Here is a 19196-nt window from a genome sequence, read left to right as displayed (position 1 = left end):
AGAACACACCTCAGAACACACGATCAAACCTTCTTGGCACAGTCCGTACCATGTTTGTCGGCATGCAAGCGTGGGATTGGGACTGAAGTTATTTCCCGTCCCTTATTCAGAGGACTATTACATTTCAAAATATAAAACAATTCAAGGAATTTACGTTCTTGCCAAATTTCACCTAAAGCGGGTCAGTTGTTTAGCCATGAAAAGGCAACAAAGAGGCAGACAGAATTACTTACACATTTATAATAGTTATTAGTACAGTCTAATGGGATTTATAGTCATAAAGCTGATTATTTTTGACGGGTATTGTTACTACTTGGCTTGGCACCGACTTCAAACATATCAGTTGGTAACGCATAGACTTAAAAAGGATAATATTTTATTTCATCCTTTTTGAAGTCGGTTTTCTTTTTTTTGTAAAAAGTTTTTATTTTTCCATTTTTAGTTTTAACTCATTGTTAAGAGCGCGACGCATGAATGAAAAACAACATCATGATTAACACTAAATTCGTGTACCCACTTTAATAGATATGTAATCAGGAATATTCTCGAGTCCGTCTGGGAAATTATAATTCCTGTCACTACACTAAATCCATCCTCCGCCCCGCCATTGACCCAATCCCTCAACCCCCCGATCACTCGACCTCACAGCGCATCAACCCCTGATCCATGAACCCTTCGATCCTGAACAAGCAGCCCTTCAGCCGCCACTCCCCGACCCCTTAACTCCTAACCCTAACCCCCGATCAGTAAATAGCCTTATCAGCTTACCAAGAGTTTGACATTGACTTCATCGCTAGCGTGTGTGTAACTTACTTTCTTTGCATCTCGCTCGTACTGGCATATTAGTGCGAGCGAGATGCATAAAAAGTAAGTTACGAAGACGTTAGCGTCGCTAACTTAGCGAATATGTCAATGTCAAACTCGTGGTAAGGCTACACTTGCACTACATCAAATTGGCGGTTTTCAGAAGCAAATGCTCGAGTTACTTTAGAAAACACCGAAATCACTTTACACGTGCCTTTAAAAACTGAGGAGTTTCCTCAATTCCTCATAGATTCCATCATCAGACCAGAACAAAAAATAATACGGAAACACCTTGGAGGTAACTCCTTCCAAACAAAAAAAGAATTACTCAAATCGGATCACAGGTGCCGGAGTAATCGCTGAAAATACTACATTTCAAAAATCATCATCATTATCATCAAAACAATCATCATCATCAGGTCTACTTCATCAAAGTGGTGGTTTTCGGGAGAAAATGCTCGAGTTGCTTAAGAAAACACCTAAATCACCATGCATGTGCCTTTAAAAATTTAAGGAGTTCCCTCGATTCCTCATGGATCCCATCATCAGAACAGAACCAAATTAAAATGGGACCAACTCGGAGGTAGCTCCTTTCAAACAAAAAAAGAATTACTCAAATCGGACTACGGATGTCGGAGTAATCGGTGAACGTACATAGAAAAAAAAAAAAAATAGCCACAACCGAATACAGAACCTCCTCCTTCTATGAAATGGAAGTCGGTTAAAAAGGTTAATATACTCGTATATTTATTTGTTTTACAATGGGGCAAAGTTGTTGTTTAACCGCTCGTGCTAATATTGGAACCCGAGCAAGCGGAAGGTTCCAAAATTGAACCACGAGCGTCGCGAGTGGTTCAAAAACTGGAATCTTGAGGGTTGTGAGGGTTTCAAAGCATGAAGGTTAAACAAAATCTGCCCCCGAGTGAAACACAAAAATTTTCACCACAGCAACCCGAAGGAAATATTAAAAACCAGACCAAATCAAATCCTAATGACTCCAAAACCATCATTTAAAAGTCAATTCTACCGTTAAACATAAGAAAACAACCCAAAATATGCATTTGATTACTTTGCCTCACATGTGAATAAAATGCAACTTTGCTACCAGTTTTTGAAGTGCAAAGTAAGCCTTTCCGAGCTGGTGTGGTGAAAAATTATAAAAAACAGGTTGTGCAGTTTCGCACATTAGGAATTAGGATTAGGAACATGTTGGTACAACTTTCACCTTTACAATATGACATATTATATGTATCAAAACATGAACTAACCCATCAGTTCCTTGCTCTTCTCTTCGCCGACCTCTGACTGATCTATCAGTACAGGCTCCTCAACTGAAACAAAACTTAATTATACAAACCACAGACTATATATAGTTTTTTTAGCATTAGAAAGAACTTGAAAGAAGTTAAGCGATCTTGACATGTCTTTTAATTGAAAAACGCTTTTAAAAAATCAGTAAGTATTACTTATGAAAGCAGAAGAATATAAATTATCGTATTAGATCCATAATTGCTACATATTTGCCGTAAGTTATTTTTTAAATGTGTTTTTCAATTAAAAGACACATCAAGATTGTTTACCTTATTTCTAATGCTTAAAAAAAACGAACTATTAACTAACTCAGGTTTATGAAGCATTCACCAAGAGTCAGGTCACTTCAGTCTTTATAAGAAACAAGTGAGAGTCGGACTCGCGCACTAAGGATTCCGTACGAAAAATCACGATAGGTCACGTTGGGGGAGGGGGGTATAAGGAAACCTCACGTGTATTTTTCTACAGTGAACGAAACTAAGAAAAAACCTACCACATGAGGAGATACTTTTTCTCGGTTTCGTTAAACATAAATCTTCACTCTGCACTTAGAAAATAGAAAGATAAACAAGAGTTTCTATTTACTTTACAATACTATTTATCTTAAAATTAGGACGAATGAAAAAATTTCAAAGAAATAGACGCGAGGATGTGTCGGGATTGGGGGGTAGCCAAAAACCTCACCAAATATCAGCAGGGGGGTGGGGGGGTCAAAAAGTAGCCGAAAACACCTCGCGTGATTTGTGCACAACCCCCAAGGGCCCCAGCATAGTTTAAGACAGCCCTGGACATACAGACAGCAGAGTCTCAGTAATAGCAAAAAGAATAGATAGTATGGAGGGGTCCTGTCATTGTCAATTTTGTAGTCACTGCAAATTTTCTGCCATCTATTGACACGCAACTAAAACTCAAAATTAACACATAAAATTAACAAATAAAAAATTTATATATATGGATAAATGATTTTATTATTTTTATATTGTTTTGACCCATGCTCATTAACTGATATCTATGTGTTAAAGTATTGAAATATGAAATGGTGTCGTCACACTATCTAGCCAAGCATAGGCCAAAGGTGTATGCGCGCCATCTATGCGAGAATGACTATTTCTTGATTTCCGAGGCACGTTTTTTCCTTAGACTTTATTCATCTTATACGAATTTACATATGTCTTTGGTTATATTTTCCATCAACAGCTGATCCAGTGAACTGCTCTATAACTCAATAAACATTTTTAAATAAGTTTATTGGTACAAGTATTAAATAATTGTACATAAATGCTTAACACTTTCGCAGCCGGGCAAAAAACGGCGCACTACCCCAGAAACCGGTTGTCTATATCTGCGTACAAAAGAACCTGCTGGGCGGGTTGTCCGGCATCTGAGCAAACATTACGAGTGCCTACCAGGCGGGTTCTCGGTAGTCAAAGTGTTAATAATATGGACCCCTCTATACTATATATTCTCTTTGATATAACCCACCCTATATTTATGTCAGTACTTTTGTCATGCAGGACATTGCAGTTACAAAGGCAAGAGTATTGTTTTTAGGTTATGTTATAATAAAATTATGTCAATGGACGTGTAGGTACTTACATAACACATCAAACACAGAACCATCATCTGCTTCATCATCAGCCTGCTCAGATTTGACCGCAAACTCCGCTGAACAACAGAAGAAATATTATTTACCTAATATCTTCTAGTTTTGAGGGTCTGCTGACAGTTTGGTAATAGGTAATATGGGATTGGATTAATTGGAACCGTAAAAAGTGTAACAAGTATTCTCAAACTGAAGCAAATTGATTAACAGATGTTGTGTAGGAGCATATATCAGTAACCACTAACCACTACATTTATTGTGATTTTATTTTAGATCATTATTTTCTTGACACATCAAACAGACATGAAGTACAGGGCCCAGTTTTATAAAGTTACAAGTTACAGGTTACAAGAGTACAGGCTACAGGCACCTGTAATGCACTGTGTACGGCTACAGGTGTTTTATAAATACACATAGATAATTACAGTTGTAAAGCACCACGGTCAATCTCGATTACATGTGAAATTTACAGGTGCGAAGGACATCACTATTTAAAAAAAATGTCTGTCATAGAATTCATAGATACTCTGTGCTCTACTAAATGCTGTGTTATTGTTTGCTGTTAAGTATTGGAAAAATGGCCAGAAATGAAGGAGAAATCGAGTGGTTGAGAGCGGTGTTTGATGCCAAGGATATACTTTTCGGGCCGTTTTCAGATTCAGATTAAGTTAGATTTAATGAAATATTTACCTAATAAGTAAATAAGTACTGTTTCACATTACAATGTATCGTTTCGGTAGTGGCTCAAAGATAAGTATGCTGTGTATCGAAAATTATGAATAGTACACTTTACCATAATGTGAATGCACTATACTTAAATAAAGAGACGAATGCTAATAAATCAACGACAAATATCGGCACCAATCCCTTTCCGTTTCCTAGTAGATGAAATAAAACGAATCATTAATAAAATCAATATCAAACACATTGTCACTTCATTTCCTATTTACTATATATTTCAGATACATTAACAAAAACTGATAAGGTCAGTGCATGGAAAAGTATGCATGCCCTGGCACAATCTTTGGCGTTAGTGCCTAACAATAAAGAGTACAGTTTAAAATCTTTCAGAAAACGAATAACTTTAATTAAACTTAAGAATTACGAGCAAAAGAGCGAATCAGACACACTACAAGTAGCTGCTGTTGTGCTGTTACAGGACTCAAGACGTATGTCAGTTTTTGTTACAAGTTTACCAATCTACACTTGTAATTTACAATATTTTTATAAAACGCTTGTTCGATTATGAGTTTAAAACTATTAATCTCCCATATTTTCGTCTATGGTTGAGCTACAGGCACTTGTACCTGTAACTTGTAAATTTGTAACACGGTACTTTTATAAAACGCAAATTGTAAAAAACGGAGGAAGTGTTGCCAGTAAACGCCTGTAAACTTGTAACTTGTAACTTTATAAAACTGGGCCCAGATAGTTAAAATTCGTTGTTAAACCTTTAACAAGCAGTGCCTGCAGCTCCGCCTGGCTGCGCTGCACTTGCAGCTTGAAGTCGCTCGCGTCTCGCAGGCGGCCCACGCACGCCGAGCAGATGCCGCACGAGCCCGAGCCGCCCACTACCAACTGCAAGTTAAATTATTCAAACAGAAATATCTAAATTTTCACAATTGTTGGTTTGTGTAGATGTTTCAATAACTAGATTGTCTTACTAATACTTACATGTATATCGAAGCTCTCTTTGATCATGTCGGCATATATCTCCGTTTTGCCGAGATGTGTGTACGGCGTCGTCAGGTCCTTGTCCGGAGCACACCGCAGGCAGCAGCGACACGCGCGCGTCACGTCCATCACGGCAGCCGTGCGGTGCGCGAGAATGCTCCAATGGACTTAAATACCACAACAATACGAACGTTCAGTGCTATTATTATATTAGAAAAAATAGCACCCTCTAGGGCGTTTGCTAAAGTCAGTTAGAAGCACAGAATAAGTAAGTACCTAATAACTATTAGCAATAATAAAAAAACAGCGTACTCCCCGTCTTTACCTGTGTAAAGAGAAATGACACGTCTGACAGTGACAGTTACCGGAAGCGCAGAACGTTTCGTTCGGAAAAAGTAGTACCTATATAAGTCTAAAAGCTATATAAGGGGTTATCCAGACGGGCTTACCTGACCGCGATTTCGGTCCAAAGACTGTTCGGTCGTGTGGAAGCAAGGCCCCTACCTTTTCTGTTCTCTTTGACGGCGCAGCAACTATAGTTCGTTTTTTTTAGCATTAGAAAGAACTCCACAGAAGTAAGCGTACAGTTTCTATCAGCCTCTTTAATTCTTAATAATTATTGAATTATCTGATGTAGCACGGTCAATACATATAATTTACTTCAAATTATTACCGTTAAAAGTGCCGGATTTGGAACCACAAGCTTACTTCTGCGAAGTTCTTTCTAATGCTAAAAAAAACAAACTATAGTATCATTTCTCTCTCCTCGCTCTTTTAAATTGCCATTTGTCAAAAAAGGACAACCATACTGTTGACAAGGTGAACTTCAAATCAAGTGTTGCCTTTTTTGATGCATCCAGGCTGTGTATGTGTGCGTAAAAACGTGTATGTGTGCTCTTTTAGGGATGTGAAAAGTCGATTTTAATCATGTTATATATCGATAAATGCTACACAGTGGAACGAAATAGCAATTAATTGAAGCTTCAATATCTTTGTTAAACATATACATAATTGAAATGCTAATGAATAATAAATATATTAGAATATAATAAAATATTTCAATTATTGCGGAACACATATCTTAGTAGGTGTTTATGTATTTTAATTAAATATCTGAACTTTCCCTTGGTTCCCTGCTGGGGCGTGACGATAAAATTGTGATCTGATAACCACAATAAAGAATAAAAGCGTTTTTGTTCATTTTAGATATCGTCAAACCTTTGAAGTAAAATTAAAATTGTAAGAAATGTCGATAGTTTATCGATATGACTTTATCGACATGGCTACTGCAAGGTGGTGTTAAATTGTTAATCGTACACTAAACAAAAGTGGCAACAGTGACAGCTCGCTGAGACCCCGTCTCTATATATTGTAAGTCTATGTGTGGAAGATTAACAATGAGGCCCACCTTGCTGTAGCCATATCGATAAAGTCATATCGATAAACTATCGACATTTCTTGCAATTTTAATTTTACTTCAAAGGTTTAACGATGCCTAAAATGAACAAAAACGCTTTTATTCTTTATTGTGGTATCTGATAGATCACAATTTTATAGTCACGCCCCAGCAGGGAACCAAGGGAAAGTTCAGATGTTTAATTAAAATACATAAATAAGTACCTACAATAATAGGTGTTCCGCACTAATTGAATTATTTTACTATATTATAATATATTCATTATCCATTCGCATTGCAATTATGTTGTTTAACGAAGATATTGAAGCTTCAATTAATCGCTATTGCGTTCCGCTGTGTAGCGTTTATCGATATATAACATGATTAAAATCGACTTTTCACATCCCTAAAAGAGCACACATATACGTTTCTACGCACACATACACAACCTGGGTCTACCTAAAAAGGGAACACTTGGATTTGAAGTCCATCTTGTCAACAGTATGGTTGTCCTTTTTTGACAAACGGCATTTTTAAAAGAGCAAGGAGAGAGAAATGATACTAGTTGCTGCGCCGTCAAAGAGAACAGACAGAGTTGGGGTCTTGGCTCCATCTTGGCTCGTAGCAATGCTGAGCCGAGTTTGGCGTTTGACCGAAGTCAGGAGTTTCGCACCCCTGGCCATACAAGCCATATACAAGCGCTTCCCCCGAAATTAATAGAAATTAGCTTCATATTTACCCGTACTTTCGACGATGTTTGATATCATGAGATCCGAATGTCCCCTATACTATAATGACTGTTCGATTACCTACCCAATTTACTTACCATATCCTGTAAAAATAACTGTTGGTCTGGGCAGATTAGGTAATAAATTAGACCTTATTTAGTTTTGCACTAATATAACAGTTGGGCCTATGGGCAGATTCTTTAACTAATTTTAATTTTTTTTTCAATTCTACTGAAAAAAACTGTCAATGTTGTTTCTGACACATAAAAACAAGAGTTGGTTTTAACCTTTGGGCACAGAATAAATAATAATACTAGGACCAGAAGACTCACTCTCAAAACGCGTCTGTTACAATCAGCACAGATATGGCCGCTAGGTGGCGACAGCGCCACGCGCGGCTTATGGCTTTCCCCAAAATTGAGGTGGAACGGATGTAGTTTTAGCTACCTGTAGCAAAGCGACGAAATCGCGGAGTAAGCTACGCCTGATTTGGGTAGAAGGTGAAAAGGCAGTCCTTACCAGTGGCTGTGCTAATTCATTGGATTTGGTTGCTGAGATGACACAGGGCTCCCTTTAGTGAGCGTGGCAAAAAGCCAGAACAAAGGGATTCAAGTATCATGTGTCATACTATAATTACATGACAGTGTTGTCAGCAACAGCATAACAAAAACCATAAAATAGCCCCGGAACACCCTTAAATCCTACGACTCTTCTCTTTCGGCACAAACTTCACTTGTTATTCTAGCTGTCTTCCTAACAAATAAAACAAAATATTTATTTAATTACACTATGTTTCTCCAATATCCATGTCTCTATTACTTTACAATGGCACAATTTTCGAAATACCAAGTAACATTTGTAAAATAACAAAATTAAACTTACTTATTTTGAACTGACCGCGCAACAGTAGCACCCCTAGTTGTGTATTCTCTAATTCAAACTTTTTTTTAAATATTGATATAAACAGCACTGACCAAACTGTGGTATCATTTGTAAGGAGAGAGCTTAAGTGTAGCATAAAATAGCACTTTTTAATTAAGGACATGTATAATTAACTACCACTAGGAAAACGGGGTATAGGAAAACCTGTTACTAGATGGGAAGGCGAAATAAAAAATAACGCTGGTCAAAACTAGATGCAAATTGCTCAAGATAGAGATGAGTGGAAAACTCTGGAGGAGGCCTTCACCTGCGAAGATGGGTTCTTGCTAAATATTAAAATTCATTTAAAATTATTTTAGAACTAACATCATAAAATTATAAGTTAAGACTAACTTAAGACTAATTCTAAACACCAAACAATGTTAAAATTTGCTAGAAAAAACGGCTATTTTATTTTATTTATTATGTTTTCTTGTAAACTCTTGTAATAAAAATTAAATATAAACTACTTATTTATATTTTCTAACACCGCCATCTCAAGCCGCAGTTGGCACCGCAATATCCAGAGAGAAATAGGAGGACTCCGTTTATATGGAGATGCAGTCCTTCATTACTTTGTTTTAGGTGTCTTCGCAGGTGCTGTTTCAGGCTGCTCTTGTTAGTTGCAATTATTACTTTTTAGGCTTCGTCCCAGTATGCATCTTCTGGTGACGTTGTAAGTTGGATTTTTGACTGAATTTGTAATCACAATGCATACATGTGAAAGGTTTCTCACCAGTGTGTGTCCTTTCGTGTGTTCGTAACTTATAACTAGTCCTGCACTTGTAATCGCAATCACTACATTTGAACGGCTTCTCTCTGCCTCCGGTGTGTATGTTCTGGTGTGCTAACAAGTTTGCTCTCTGCCTGCACCTGTAGTCGCAATAGCTACATTTTAATGGCTTAGCCCCAGTATGTATCATCAGGTGTAATTTTAAATTTGATTTATCTCTGCATTTGTATTCACAGTCATTACACTGATAAGGTTTCTCGCCAGTATGTGTCTTTTCATGGAGTCGTAAGCCGGAACTATTTGTGCTTTTGTAGTTACAATGCCTACATTTGTAAGGCTTTTCTCCAGTGTGTATCCTCTGGTGTAATTTTAAGCGTGATTTCGACTTACATTTATAATCACAGTGGCTACATTGAAATGGCTTCGCCCCAGTATGTACCATCAAATGATATTGTAAGCTTGATTTATTAGTATATTGTTTATCACAGTAGCTGCATGTATATCGTTTCTCGCCAGTATGGTGTCTCCGGTTGTGCGTCTTCTGGTGACGTCGCAGATCTGATTCAACACTGCATTTGAAATCGCAGTCGCTACACATAAAAGGTTTTCCAGCCATGTGTATTGTTTGGTGTTTCTGTAAATCACTTTTACACGAACTCGTGTAACTACAGTGACTACAATTAAAATTATTCTTAACTGAGTGACTCTTTAAATGAGTCTCCAAACTTTTCTTGGAACTTGTTGTATACTCACATTCAGCACACATGAAATTTGTAACACCGTGTTCGCTTTTCACGTGTTCGATTATAAGAAATATGGTTTGAAAAGTAGAACTACAAAAATCACAAGCAAATGCTGTTGGTCCGGTGGACAAGTGTGTGTTTACTACGTGGTTTCTTAAGAAAATCTTGTTTCTGAAATGCTTGCCACAGTGTTCGCAGCCGTATGGTTTGGCTTCATTGTGAAGAGTCGCGTCGCCGCGGAGGCGCTCGAGCACCACGACACAAGTCATCGCGAGCTGGTCCCTGGCGCGGGCGGCGCTGCCGTCCGAACACACTGAAACACAAATATTAAGCAATGCATTTGCGTCGATAGAAAAAATAGCGGTAAATTAGCTTGTTTTCCCTAAAACCACATTTGTGATGATAAGTATATGTAACGAATTACGCCTTTCCTACTCAAATTATATACATCGTACACGACCACGGATATCCTCTGAATATCATTATGAATGTATAGTGGCAGGAAGGAGAAGAGCAGGACAACATGACAGCACTAACCCGCCGCTGACGAGTCGCCGTCACTCATCACATCATCCGTCTCCGACTTGACGAGGGGGTCTACATCTGGAACAATAACGAGGAGATGTGTTACGTGTACTCAATAAAATATTTTTGTGTACTACAAATGTGTGGTATAAAAGAAATAAATTGTTTATTTCTAAATTAACAGTAACAAATAAACTTATTCTTTAAGGGAAAATGATAGCAGTAATATATTTTTTTACATCGTAATTACGCATACTTATAGTAATATTTGCTAGCTAACTATTAGTAATTAAGAATACATTTTTGAATGATACATTTTTGAATCAAAACATGAACTCACCCACAAGTTCCTTGCTCTTCTCTTCGCCGACCTCCGACTGCACTACCCGTATGAGGTCCTCATCTGAAGCAAAACTTCATTATATAAACTATAAACATCAGAACAAACACCGCTTCATGAAGCATTCACAAAGAGTCAGGTCACCACACATCCGTGCAGTTCAACTTGTATAATCTTTAATAGAAAAAACGGATTTCACTAAACAGCCTGAAATGCCACACAATTGATATTGACATCAAAACAAACCGTAGAAAAGGTTTTGGGGTGGTCACGAAATGTGACACCTCCATTGTTTTTCTTTTTAGGGTTCCGTACCTCAAAAGGAAAAAATGGTGATAGCAATGTTTTCTTTTAGTTGTTACTCTTGGGTACAAACAAAAAACATTTTACATTTACTTGGTAGTAACTATAAGTAGTGAGAATATTCCTACAAGTTTATGCAACTGTCATAAGCGGCCACACCTATACTACAGTAATGTGGGTGTCCTGAAGTGTAGTGAGCTTGTTAGTTGTCTTATGTGCTCCATCTTGCAGTGTGACACGTGATATACATACGGGGACATTGCAGTAACAAAGACAACAGTATTATATTTATAGTTATATATTAAAATTATGTCAACAGACGAGTACTTACATAACACATCAAACTCAGAATCATCATCTGCACCATCATCACTCTGCTCAGGTTTGACCGCAGACTCCGCTGAACAACACAAGAAATGTTATTTAATAATAAAAATGAAGAGAATTTCAACTCTCTACCTTCTATTTCTTGAGGTAGAGTATACTGACAGACAATTTGGTCATAGGTTATATAAACCAATCAATTGAGAATTTATTTTACATGTTAGAAAGTAATCCTAAACTGAAGCATAATGACTTATAGATGTTGTGTAGTAGCATGTATAACTCGTAAATTTTATAGTGATTTAAATAAATAAAATTAATTTAGATCATTACTTTCTTGACACACCAAACATGTTAATAACAGATAATGTGTAAGTATCAATAGTTATTAGTTCTACAAGGGGGCAAAATTGTTGTTTAACCGCTTGTGCTAATATTGATACCCAAGCAAGCGAAAGATTCCAAAATTACACACAAGTAGCGAGTGGTTCGAAAAATGGAATCTTGAGCGTTGCGAGGGTTTTAAAGCACGAGGGTTAAACAAAATTTGCCCAAGAGTGAAACACAAAAATTTTCACCACACCAACCCGAAGCAAATATTAAATGTAAAATATCAACAAAATCAAACCAAATCAAATCCAAATGAATGTTATTATATATTTATCATCCAAAATCATCATATTTAAAAGTCAATTCTACCAGCAAACAAATACTAACTCAAAATTAGGATTTGATTACTTTGCCTCACATGTGAAAAAAAATGCAACTTTGCTATCAGTTTTTGAAGTGCAAAGTAAGCCTTTCCGAGCTGGTGTGGTAAAAATAAATATAAAACATTAAATTAGCTTATAAATAATGATACAAACTATCTCTAAACTGAATAAACTTAAAATAAAGAGCCTATAAATAAAAAACCTCCCCCAATGGGCAGTGTGCCCAGAAGGCTGGCCGCATTGCCAAATCGTAAGGAAATGCTTATGCGTTGAACAAAATTATATTAGTTGTTAAAGCCAACCTTTAACAAGCAGTGCCTGTAGCTCGGTCTGGCTGCGCTGCACTTGCAGCTTGAAGTCGCTCGCGTCTCGCAGGCGGCCCACGCACGCCGAGCAGATGCCGCACGAGCCCGAGCCACCTAGTACCAGCTGCAAGTTTAATATACATTAATTATCAAAAGAAAACGAATTATAGTAATCTGGTTGCTATTACTCCACTATTTAAGTAGTAGTACTTACATGTATATCGAAGCACTCTTTGATCATGTCGGCATATATCTCCGTTTTGCCGAGATGTGTGTACGGCGTCGTCAGGTCCTTGTCCGGAGCACACCGCAAACAGCAGTGACACACGCGCGTCACGACCATCACGGCAGCCGTGCGGTGCGCGAGAATGCTCCAATGGACTTAAACCAAATACCACAACAATACGAGTATACGTACAGTGTGCTATTAGATTATATATTAGAGAAATAGCAGATAATTAACAAGAAAAAGCTGCGTATCGTATGAGCCGTATTGCATGCGCGTAGCGTAAAAGTCCCATGACACTAACAGTTAACATTTGACAGTGACAGATAGCGGAGTCGCAGGGAACTTGCAGGGAACGTTCAGTATTAAGTCTAAAATCTAAAACAGACGGACGTACTGGACCGCGAACTTAGTCCGAAGCCTCTTCGATCGTACATATATAAAAAAATAGTTAAAGGCTAGTTGTAGTCCAGTTGGATGAAATTGAGGCCCCATTCGCACGAGAGCTTTTTCAACGAGCGTTAAATGAGCGTTTGAATGACACAAATGGATATATCTGTATGGGCTTGACCCCTAATTCTTTTCTGGGCGCGTAGCCATAGTGCAGTCATCTTTCCCTTTCATTATCTTAGTCTTTATTCTTAAGCCCCCTCCAGACTATGCGCGTGAATCGCGGGCGAAGCCGCGAACGCGAGTGTGGAGTCGATTTCGCAGGTCTGCGTTCTGGACTCCACACTCGCGTTCGCGGCTTCGCCCGCGATTCACGCGCTTAGTCTGGAGGGGGCTTTATCTCTATCATACAGTGACAGTTGCGTTTTATTCGCTATGGACTGTTAACGATTGGCTAAGTACATTGATCAAATTGGTAGATTTCATCATTTCGTCCGGGCTAGCCTTAAACTTTGTATTAATCTGTATACCACAAGTTCGAAAAGGCTTCGGATCACTTCGGATCAATTTCGCGGTCCTGTACGTCCGTCTGTTATAGCTTTTAGACTTACTACTTTTTCTGAACGTACTCTGAGTCTCCGATAATGCTCCGATACAAAGAGTAAAGTAAGTATAATAGGTAAAGAGAGCCCTCTTGAAGCATTTTATGGAAACTCATTTGAAAGCGCCATCTCTGATTCTCCCCGGAAACTAAGTATGTATGTGTGCGTGTACAACTACATATGCATCCATACGTGTACTTTTGTCCCACATAATATTAGGTCTACTTGGTCGGTTTAAAAGTCCATTTTTTTATTGGTTTCTTGTAACAAATAACTGTATTGTTTACAAGAAGTCAAACAAAAAATTTACTTGTAAAACGCCCAAGTAGACCTAATATTATGTAGAAAAGGTTTTAAAGAGTGGAATGAATATAACAGAAACATAATAGTAAGTAATAGTAAAGTATTTTATTGCCTTCAATTTGGTATATACAGATAGTACCTATTAACAGCAGGAATCTACCGCTTGCAGCTTCTGACTCTATATCCATTGTCTAAGCAGGTACCTCCATAATATGCGCTCCAGTTCCTCCCACGACGTGTCTTTAGCGGAATCAAGACGCACGATTTTTTTTGCAGAATGTCATAGTACATGTTTGTCGTCACCAAAATTAAAATTGCACTATTATAGTTTCGAACTTATACACAGGTCCTTTTCATCGCTATTTGCAGTGAGCGCTAACGATGGAATTTTTCATTTTTCTTTCGAGAATATCTAAACCTCCCGGCATTTTCTTGAGCACTATTAAAAATTTTAAACCTCCAGGTGTTGTAATATTGGGAGGCTAATTTCCCTATTTTCGTATTTAATGCTTGCTCCATTTTTACTCGGTTACACTTTAAAATTAATAGAGAATAATTATCTTATATAATTTGTTTACGAGTTACGACATTTATTTTGGTCTGACAAGTAAACAACAGTTGCTAAGTAACCAACATTACAAATAAAGAAAGGTCTTGACAAACTAGGTATGTAACCTTCTCAATGTTGTATTAATGCCTTACAATTGTATCAATTTTATAGTGACACATGTAATGACGTAGTTTGCATAATCGGAAGTCTGCTTTACGCAATTTTTCTTTCTTTCTAAATTGACGCCATCATCCGCCATCTTTACTGACGTTAACTATGTTCCGAGTGTCCCCCCCCTGCTCCGATATATGTCACTGTCAAATGTTAACTGTCAGTGTCATGGGACTATTTACGCTATCGCTACACGGCTCACGGCTCATACGATACGGATACGCTGCATTTTCTTGTTAATTATCTGCCATTTCTCTAATATATAATGTAATATCACACTGTACGTACACTCGTATCGTTGGGGTATTTGTTTTAAGTCCATTAAATTATTCTCGCGCACCGCACGGCTGCCGTGATGGACGTGACGCGCGCGTGTCGCTGCTGCCTGCGGTGTGCTCCGGACAAGGACCTGACGACGCCGTACACACATGACGGCAAAACGGAGATATATGCCGACATGATCAAAGAGAGCTTCGATATACATGTAAGTAAAAGACAATTCTAGTTATTGAAACATCCACACAAACCAACAATTGTGAAAATTTTGATATTTTTGTTTTTAATAATTTAACTTGCAGCTCTTGGTGGGCGGCTCGGGCTCGTGCGGCATCTGCTCGGCGTGCGTGGGCCGCCTGCGAGGCGCGAGCGACTTCAAGCTGCAAGTGCAGCGCAGCCAGGCGGAGCTGCGGGCGTGGCTGCAGGGAGCGAGCCACGTCAAAGGTAGGGAACCACCATCCATCAAACTACGAGTATTAGTGAAGTTTAGTCATTTTGTACAGAAAAATATGAATAAAAATATTACAATCACACTTTAATCTACAGTGCTTGATGGTAGTGATTATATTCTCTGTGGTCGCACCATACACACACGCACACACACCAGCTAAGTGTTGACTGCCCACTGCCCACTAGATAGTGTTATGGGACTACTTTACAATTATAAACCAAATTAAACGTCATATACAGTCAACAGCAGAAGTTGCTAAGCGGACCATGTGTTTAAAATGATCTGAATTAGGTTTTTAACTTTGAAGAAGTCCAATAACATCATCTAGTGTGCAGTGGGCGATCAACCCTTAGCTGGTGTGTGTATGGTGCGACCATCAAGCTTAACACACTTTAGTGTGTCAAGCTAATTTTGAACACCTCGCCCAATTAGCAACTCCTGCTACTGACGTACAAAGGAAAAAATTACCGAAGCACTATTTAACACAAGCAATGGAGGTGCTCAGGGCTTGCTTTAAATAGTAGTGTGTCTATTTAAAATAACAGTAATTAACATATTTTCAAAGAAAGTAATTTAATTGGTTGTAGTACTTCTTTACAATTGCTGTGTGAGCATAACTATAATAGCGGAAGCAGTTATAAAGTTGACCCAAAAATTTTTTATTAAGCTATGAGCTTCATCACATATGTTCCTTGAGTAATTCTAAGCATTTCAAGCCTGGGAGGCAATAAGAAATGTGTGTCTACTCGGATTTGTAATGGATTCAAACTTTCAACCCCTTTTTAACCCTGTTAGGGGATGAATTTTACAAAACGCTGAAATTACTTTTCCTGTCTTTTAATAATATCCCCAAATACAAAGATTCAAGTCCCGCGTTCGAAAATTTTTTTGATATCCATACAAACTTTCAACTCCTTTTTTACCACCTTAGGGGATGAATTTTCAAAAACGCTGAAATTAGTTTTCTTGTATTTTAATAATATATCGTTTTACGAAGTTTCAAATTCCTAGCTTAAAATAAAACTTGAACCCCATACAAACTTTCATCCCCTTTTTAACCCCCTTAGGGGTTGAATTTCTCAAAATCGCTTCTTATCTCTTGTACACTTTATAAATGTAATCTAGTGTGCAAATTTCAACTTTCTATCTTTTGTAGTTTCGGCTCCGCGTAGCAAAAATCTCCAACCAAATTTTTCACCTTTTTACGTTTTTCTTGTAAAATTACTATGAAATTGAAAAAACAAATATCAGCAATGAATTCTACGTCTTTGGTTTATACGAAAATGATACCAAACTTGCCCTAGTACCCACCAGGATCAGAGTAGATTTTTTTTAAAGATGACGGATGGCGGCCGTCTTTGTATCCCACCCTCCCCCCCACTTCAGGCTAGAAATGCTTAGAATTACTCAAATATCAGATGTGATGAAGCTCATAGCTTAATAAAAATTTTTTGGGTCATGTATGGCAGCGTTACATAACTGACTCCAGTATAACAGGAAGATGATGTGATGTGTGTTGTGTTTGTTTGCTCTAGAGGAAGAATCTGCAGTTGAGGATCCTGATATGCAGGACGGAGATGGGACCAGTGAGCCTGTATCAGGTGAGTCTACTCCTCTACTGATAGATTTTTTTTTCTAGCCTATTTGAGTGTCCCACTGCTGGGCAAAGGCCTCTCCCCTTAATTTCCATGACTTTCGATTTGGTGTTTCCTCCGGCCAGTTGTTCAGGAAACTGTCCAGGTGGTAGAAATAGTCATTATTTTTTTTAATAAGCTGACAGGCAGTTACCACACCTGATGTTGCTAGCAATCTTCAGATACTTGTTAAGTATTAGAAGACACATCAGACATACTATTGTCTAAGAGATGATGCATGAGAAATTTGTTATGATGACTGAAGGCAGCAGCTGGCTAACTTAACATTAAATCACCCAGTGAAGTTACTTAAAAGCTATGGACATTGGGATAACAGAAACTTTTGTAAAAATTTGAATGCTATCATTTGTATAAGGACAATAAAGAATGTGAGAGAAAAATTAATTACTTCTAGAAAACAATTGTACTATAAAGTAAAAATCTCTTGACATAATCAACGATTACCAGGCGTGGCTCACTCCGCGATTTCGTCGCGTCGCTACAAGTGCATGCGGCCTACACCAATTTTGGTGTCTAGCAGTAGTATAGTAGTTGCCACGCACCGCTACGGAACGGACCTTGCGGTCATATGCGTCGAAATAGACGCGTTTTGTTAGAGTTAGAGAGTGAATCTCTGTACCTAGTACTATTATTTATTCTGTGCTAATATTAATTCAAAAATCACTCAGTCCCGGTTACTGCGCAGAACATGGGGTTTAATATAGTGTTGTTGCTCTAGATGACATGCTCCGGTTAAACATGGCGGCCGGAGACGGGGCGAGCGACGAGGGTGAGCCGCTGTTGCGTGAGTACCTGCTTCATATACACCAGTTGCTAGGGAGGTTTCGGGATTATACTGAGCAATTTTACTATGGAACCAACCGCGAAATCGCGAAAAAACAATTTAGCTGTTTCATACATTTTGGCTGGAAATCAGACTCACTTTGTTCAGACTCGTTCGGATATATAAATAAAACTTAAATTATTCCGGAAAAAAAATGTTTGTTCAGATATTGTTTACTATGGCGCTCTAAACGCCTTCAACATTCGCGTCGATAAATTGTCTTATAGCTGTCGAAGATATTATTACGCATGGTAATGTCCGATTATTCTCTTGAGCTGTAAACAAATTCAAATGTCATGATACTGCCCCACTATTAACTGCTTGGTCCATCTCAATCGCTGATTAAATGTATATTTAATTACATAAACGGGTTTACCGCGATATACCTTCATTATTTTTACCTTATTTGCCGACGTTTCAGCTGCGTTGCGGTAGACCCGTTTGTGTAATTAAATATGTGTACAGAACGCGAGATTTTAAAGTGTTATATCATATTTAGTGTAGTAACAAGGCCCACAGCTGCTAGCCAATCTCCCCTACGGCCCTGGCAGCGTTGCCACACTGAACTATGAGATCTAGTGCACTAGGCACGACCCGACCCGAGCCAGGATGCGAGATCCCTGAGTCGTCGACACACGCTACAAATAGTATGTTTGTTTCAGATGAAGAGCTCATAATCAAGCCAGAATCGAACGAAGATGAGACAAGCGATGAGATGTCGCGTAAGTACCAACTTGAATAGCAACGGTGACTAATTATTAGAGAATAAACAAATTGTAGCATTGGGAAGGTTTTCCAGTCGGTGAACCAATCTACCAATATACCGGGATATATCAATCTGGATGTTATAATTATAAATAATCTTCGAAATAAAGATACTTCTGTGAATTGGTAATATTTATGTGTAATGTATATAAATCTCTTAATTATTGTAGGTCTCGTACTCCAGTCCAGGCTATCCGTAGATTGTGGTAGGACTTTTCGTAACTTAAGATCCATTGTACAGTATGAGCCCCGACTAAAGTACCCACGTCGCCATACTAGCTGTATCGAAAAGTGGATACTCAATCTGGCCTCCGTTTAACGACTAAGCCCAAGAATTGGCTTAGGCACTAGTTATTACGAAAACGATTGCCATCTGACCTTCTAACCCACAGGGAAATGTTGGTCTTATTGGGAAAACCTATCGCGTAAATCCACAATCGCAAACGCGAGTATTTAATACTATTTCATTTTAAATACAACTGTACCGTTATGTAAGACATGGCATGAAGTAGAGTTGTTGTTGTAGTGGAGGAGCGGGCAGTCAAGTCGGAGGTGTCGGAC

At 38.2% G+C, this 19196-nt stretch overlaps 2 protein-coding genes across 2 annotated transcripts in view; both read right to left on the bottom strand.

The window, feature by feature from the left end:
- LOC134673874 (zinc finger protein 501-like) overlaps positions 1–5575 on the bottom strand; it is a 62031-nt gene extending 56456 nt beyond the window's left edge. Inside the window, exons 1-3 of the mRNA XM_063531926.1 lie at positions 5393–5575; positions 5170–5296; positions 3712–3780 (exon numbers count right to left, since the gene is read on the bottom strand). Of these exons, the coding sequence (XP_063387996.1) occupies positions 3712–3780; positions 5170–5296; positions 5393–5521 (325 nt within the window). The 5' untranslated portion in view covers positions 5522–5575. The remainder of the gene's footprint in view (positions 1–3711; positions 3781–5169; positions 5297–5392) is intronic.
- Positions 5576–8450: 2875 nt separating this feature from the next.
- The window catches only part of LOC134673862 (zinc finger protein 239-like), a 116402-nt gene continuing 105656 nt past the window's right edge, over positions 8451–19196 (bottom strand). Inside the window, exons 1-3 of the mRNA XM_063531904.1 lie at positions 10779–10864; positions 10451–10516; positions 8451–10226 (exon numbers count right to left, since the gene is read on the bottom strand). Of these exons, the coding sequence (XP_063387974.1) occupies positions 9070–10226; positions 10451–10478 (1185 nt within the window). The 5' untranslated portion in view covers positions 10479–10516; positions 10779–10864 and the 3' untranslated portion in view covers positions 8451–9069. Of the gene's footprint in view, positions 10227–10450; positions 10517–10778 lie in introns of the transcript that reaches the window.

Source organism: Cydia fagiglandana, chromosome 19, assembly GCF_963556715.1.
Source record: "Cydia fagiglandana chromosome 19, ilCydFagi1.1, whole genome shotgun sequence".
Taxonomy (NCBI): domain Eukaryota; kingdom Metazoa; phylum Arthropoda; class Insecta; order Lepidoptera; family Tortricidae; genus Cydia; species Cydia fagiglandana.
Note: the sequence above shows the minus strand (reverse complement) of the source record. Positions and strands in the feature narration are given on the sequence as shown.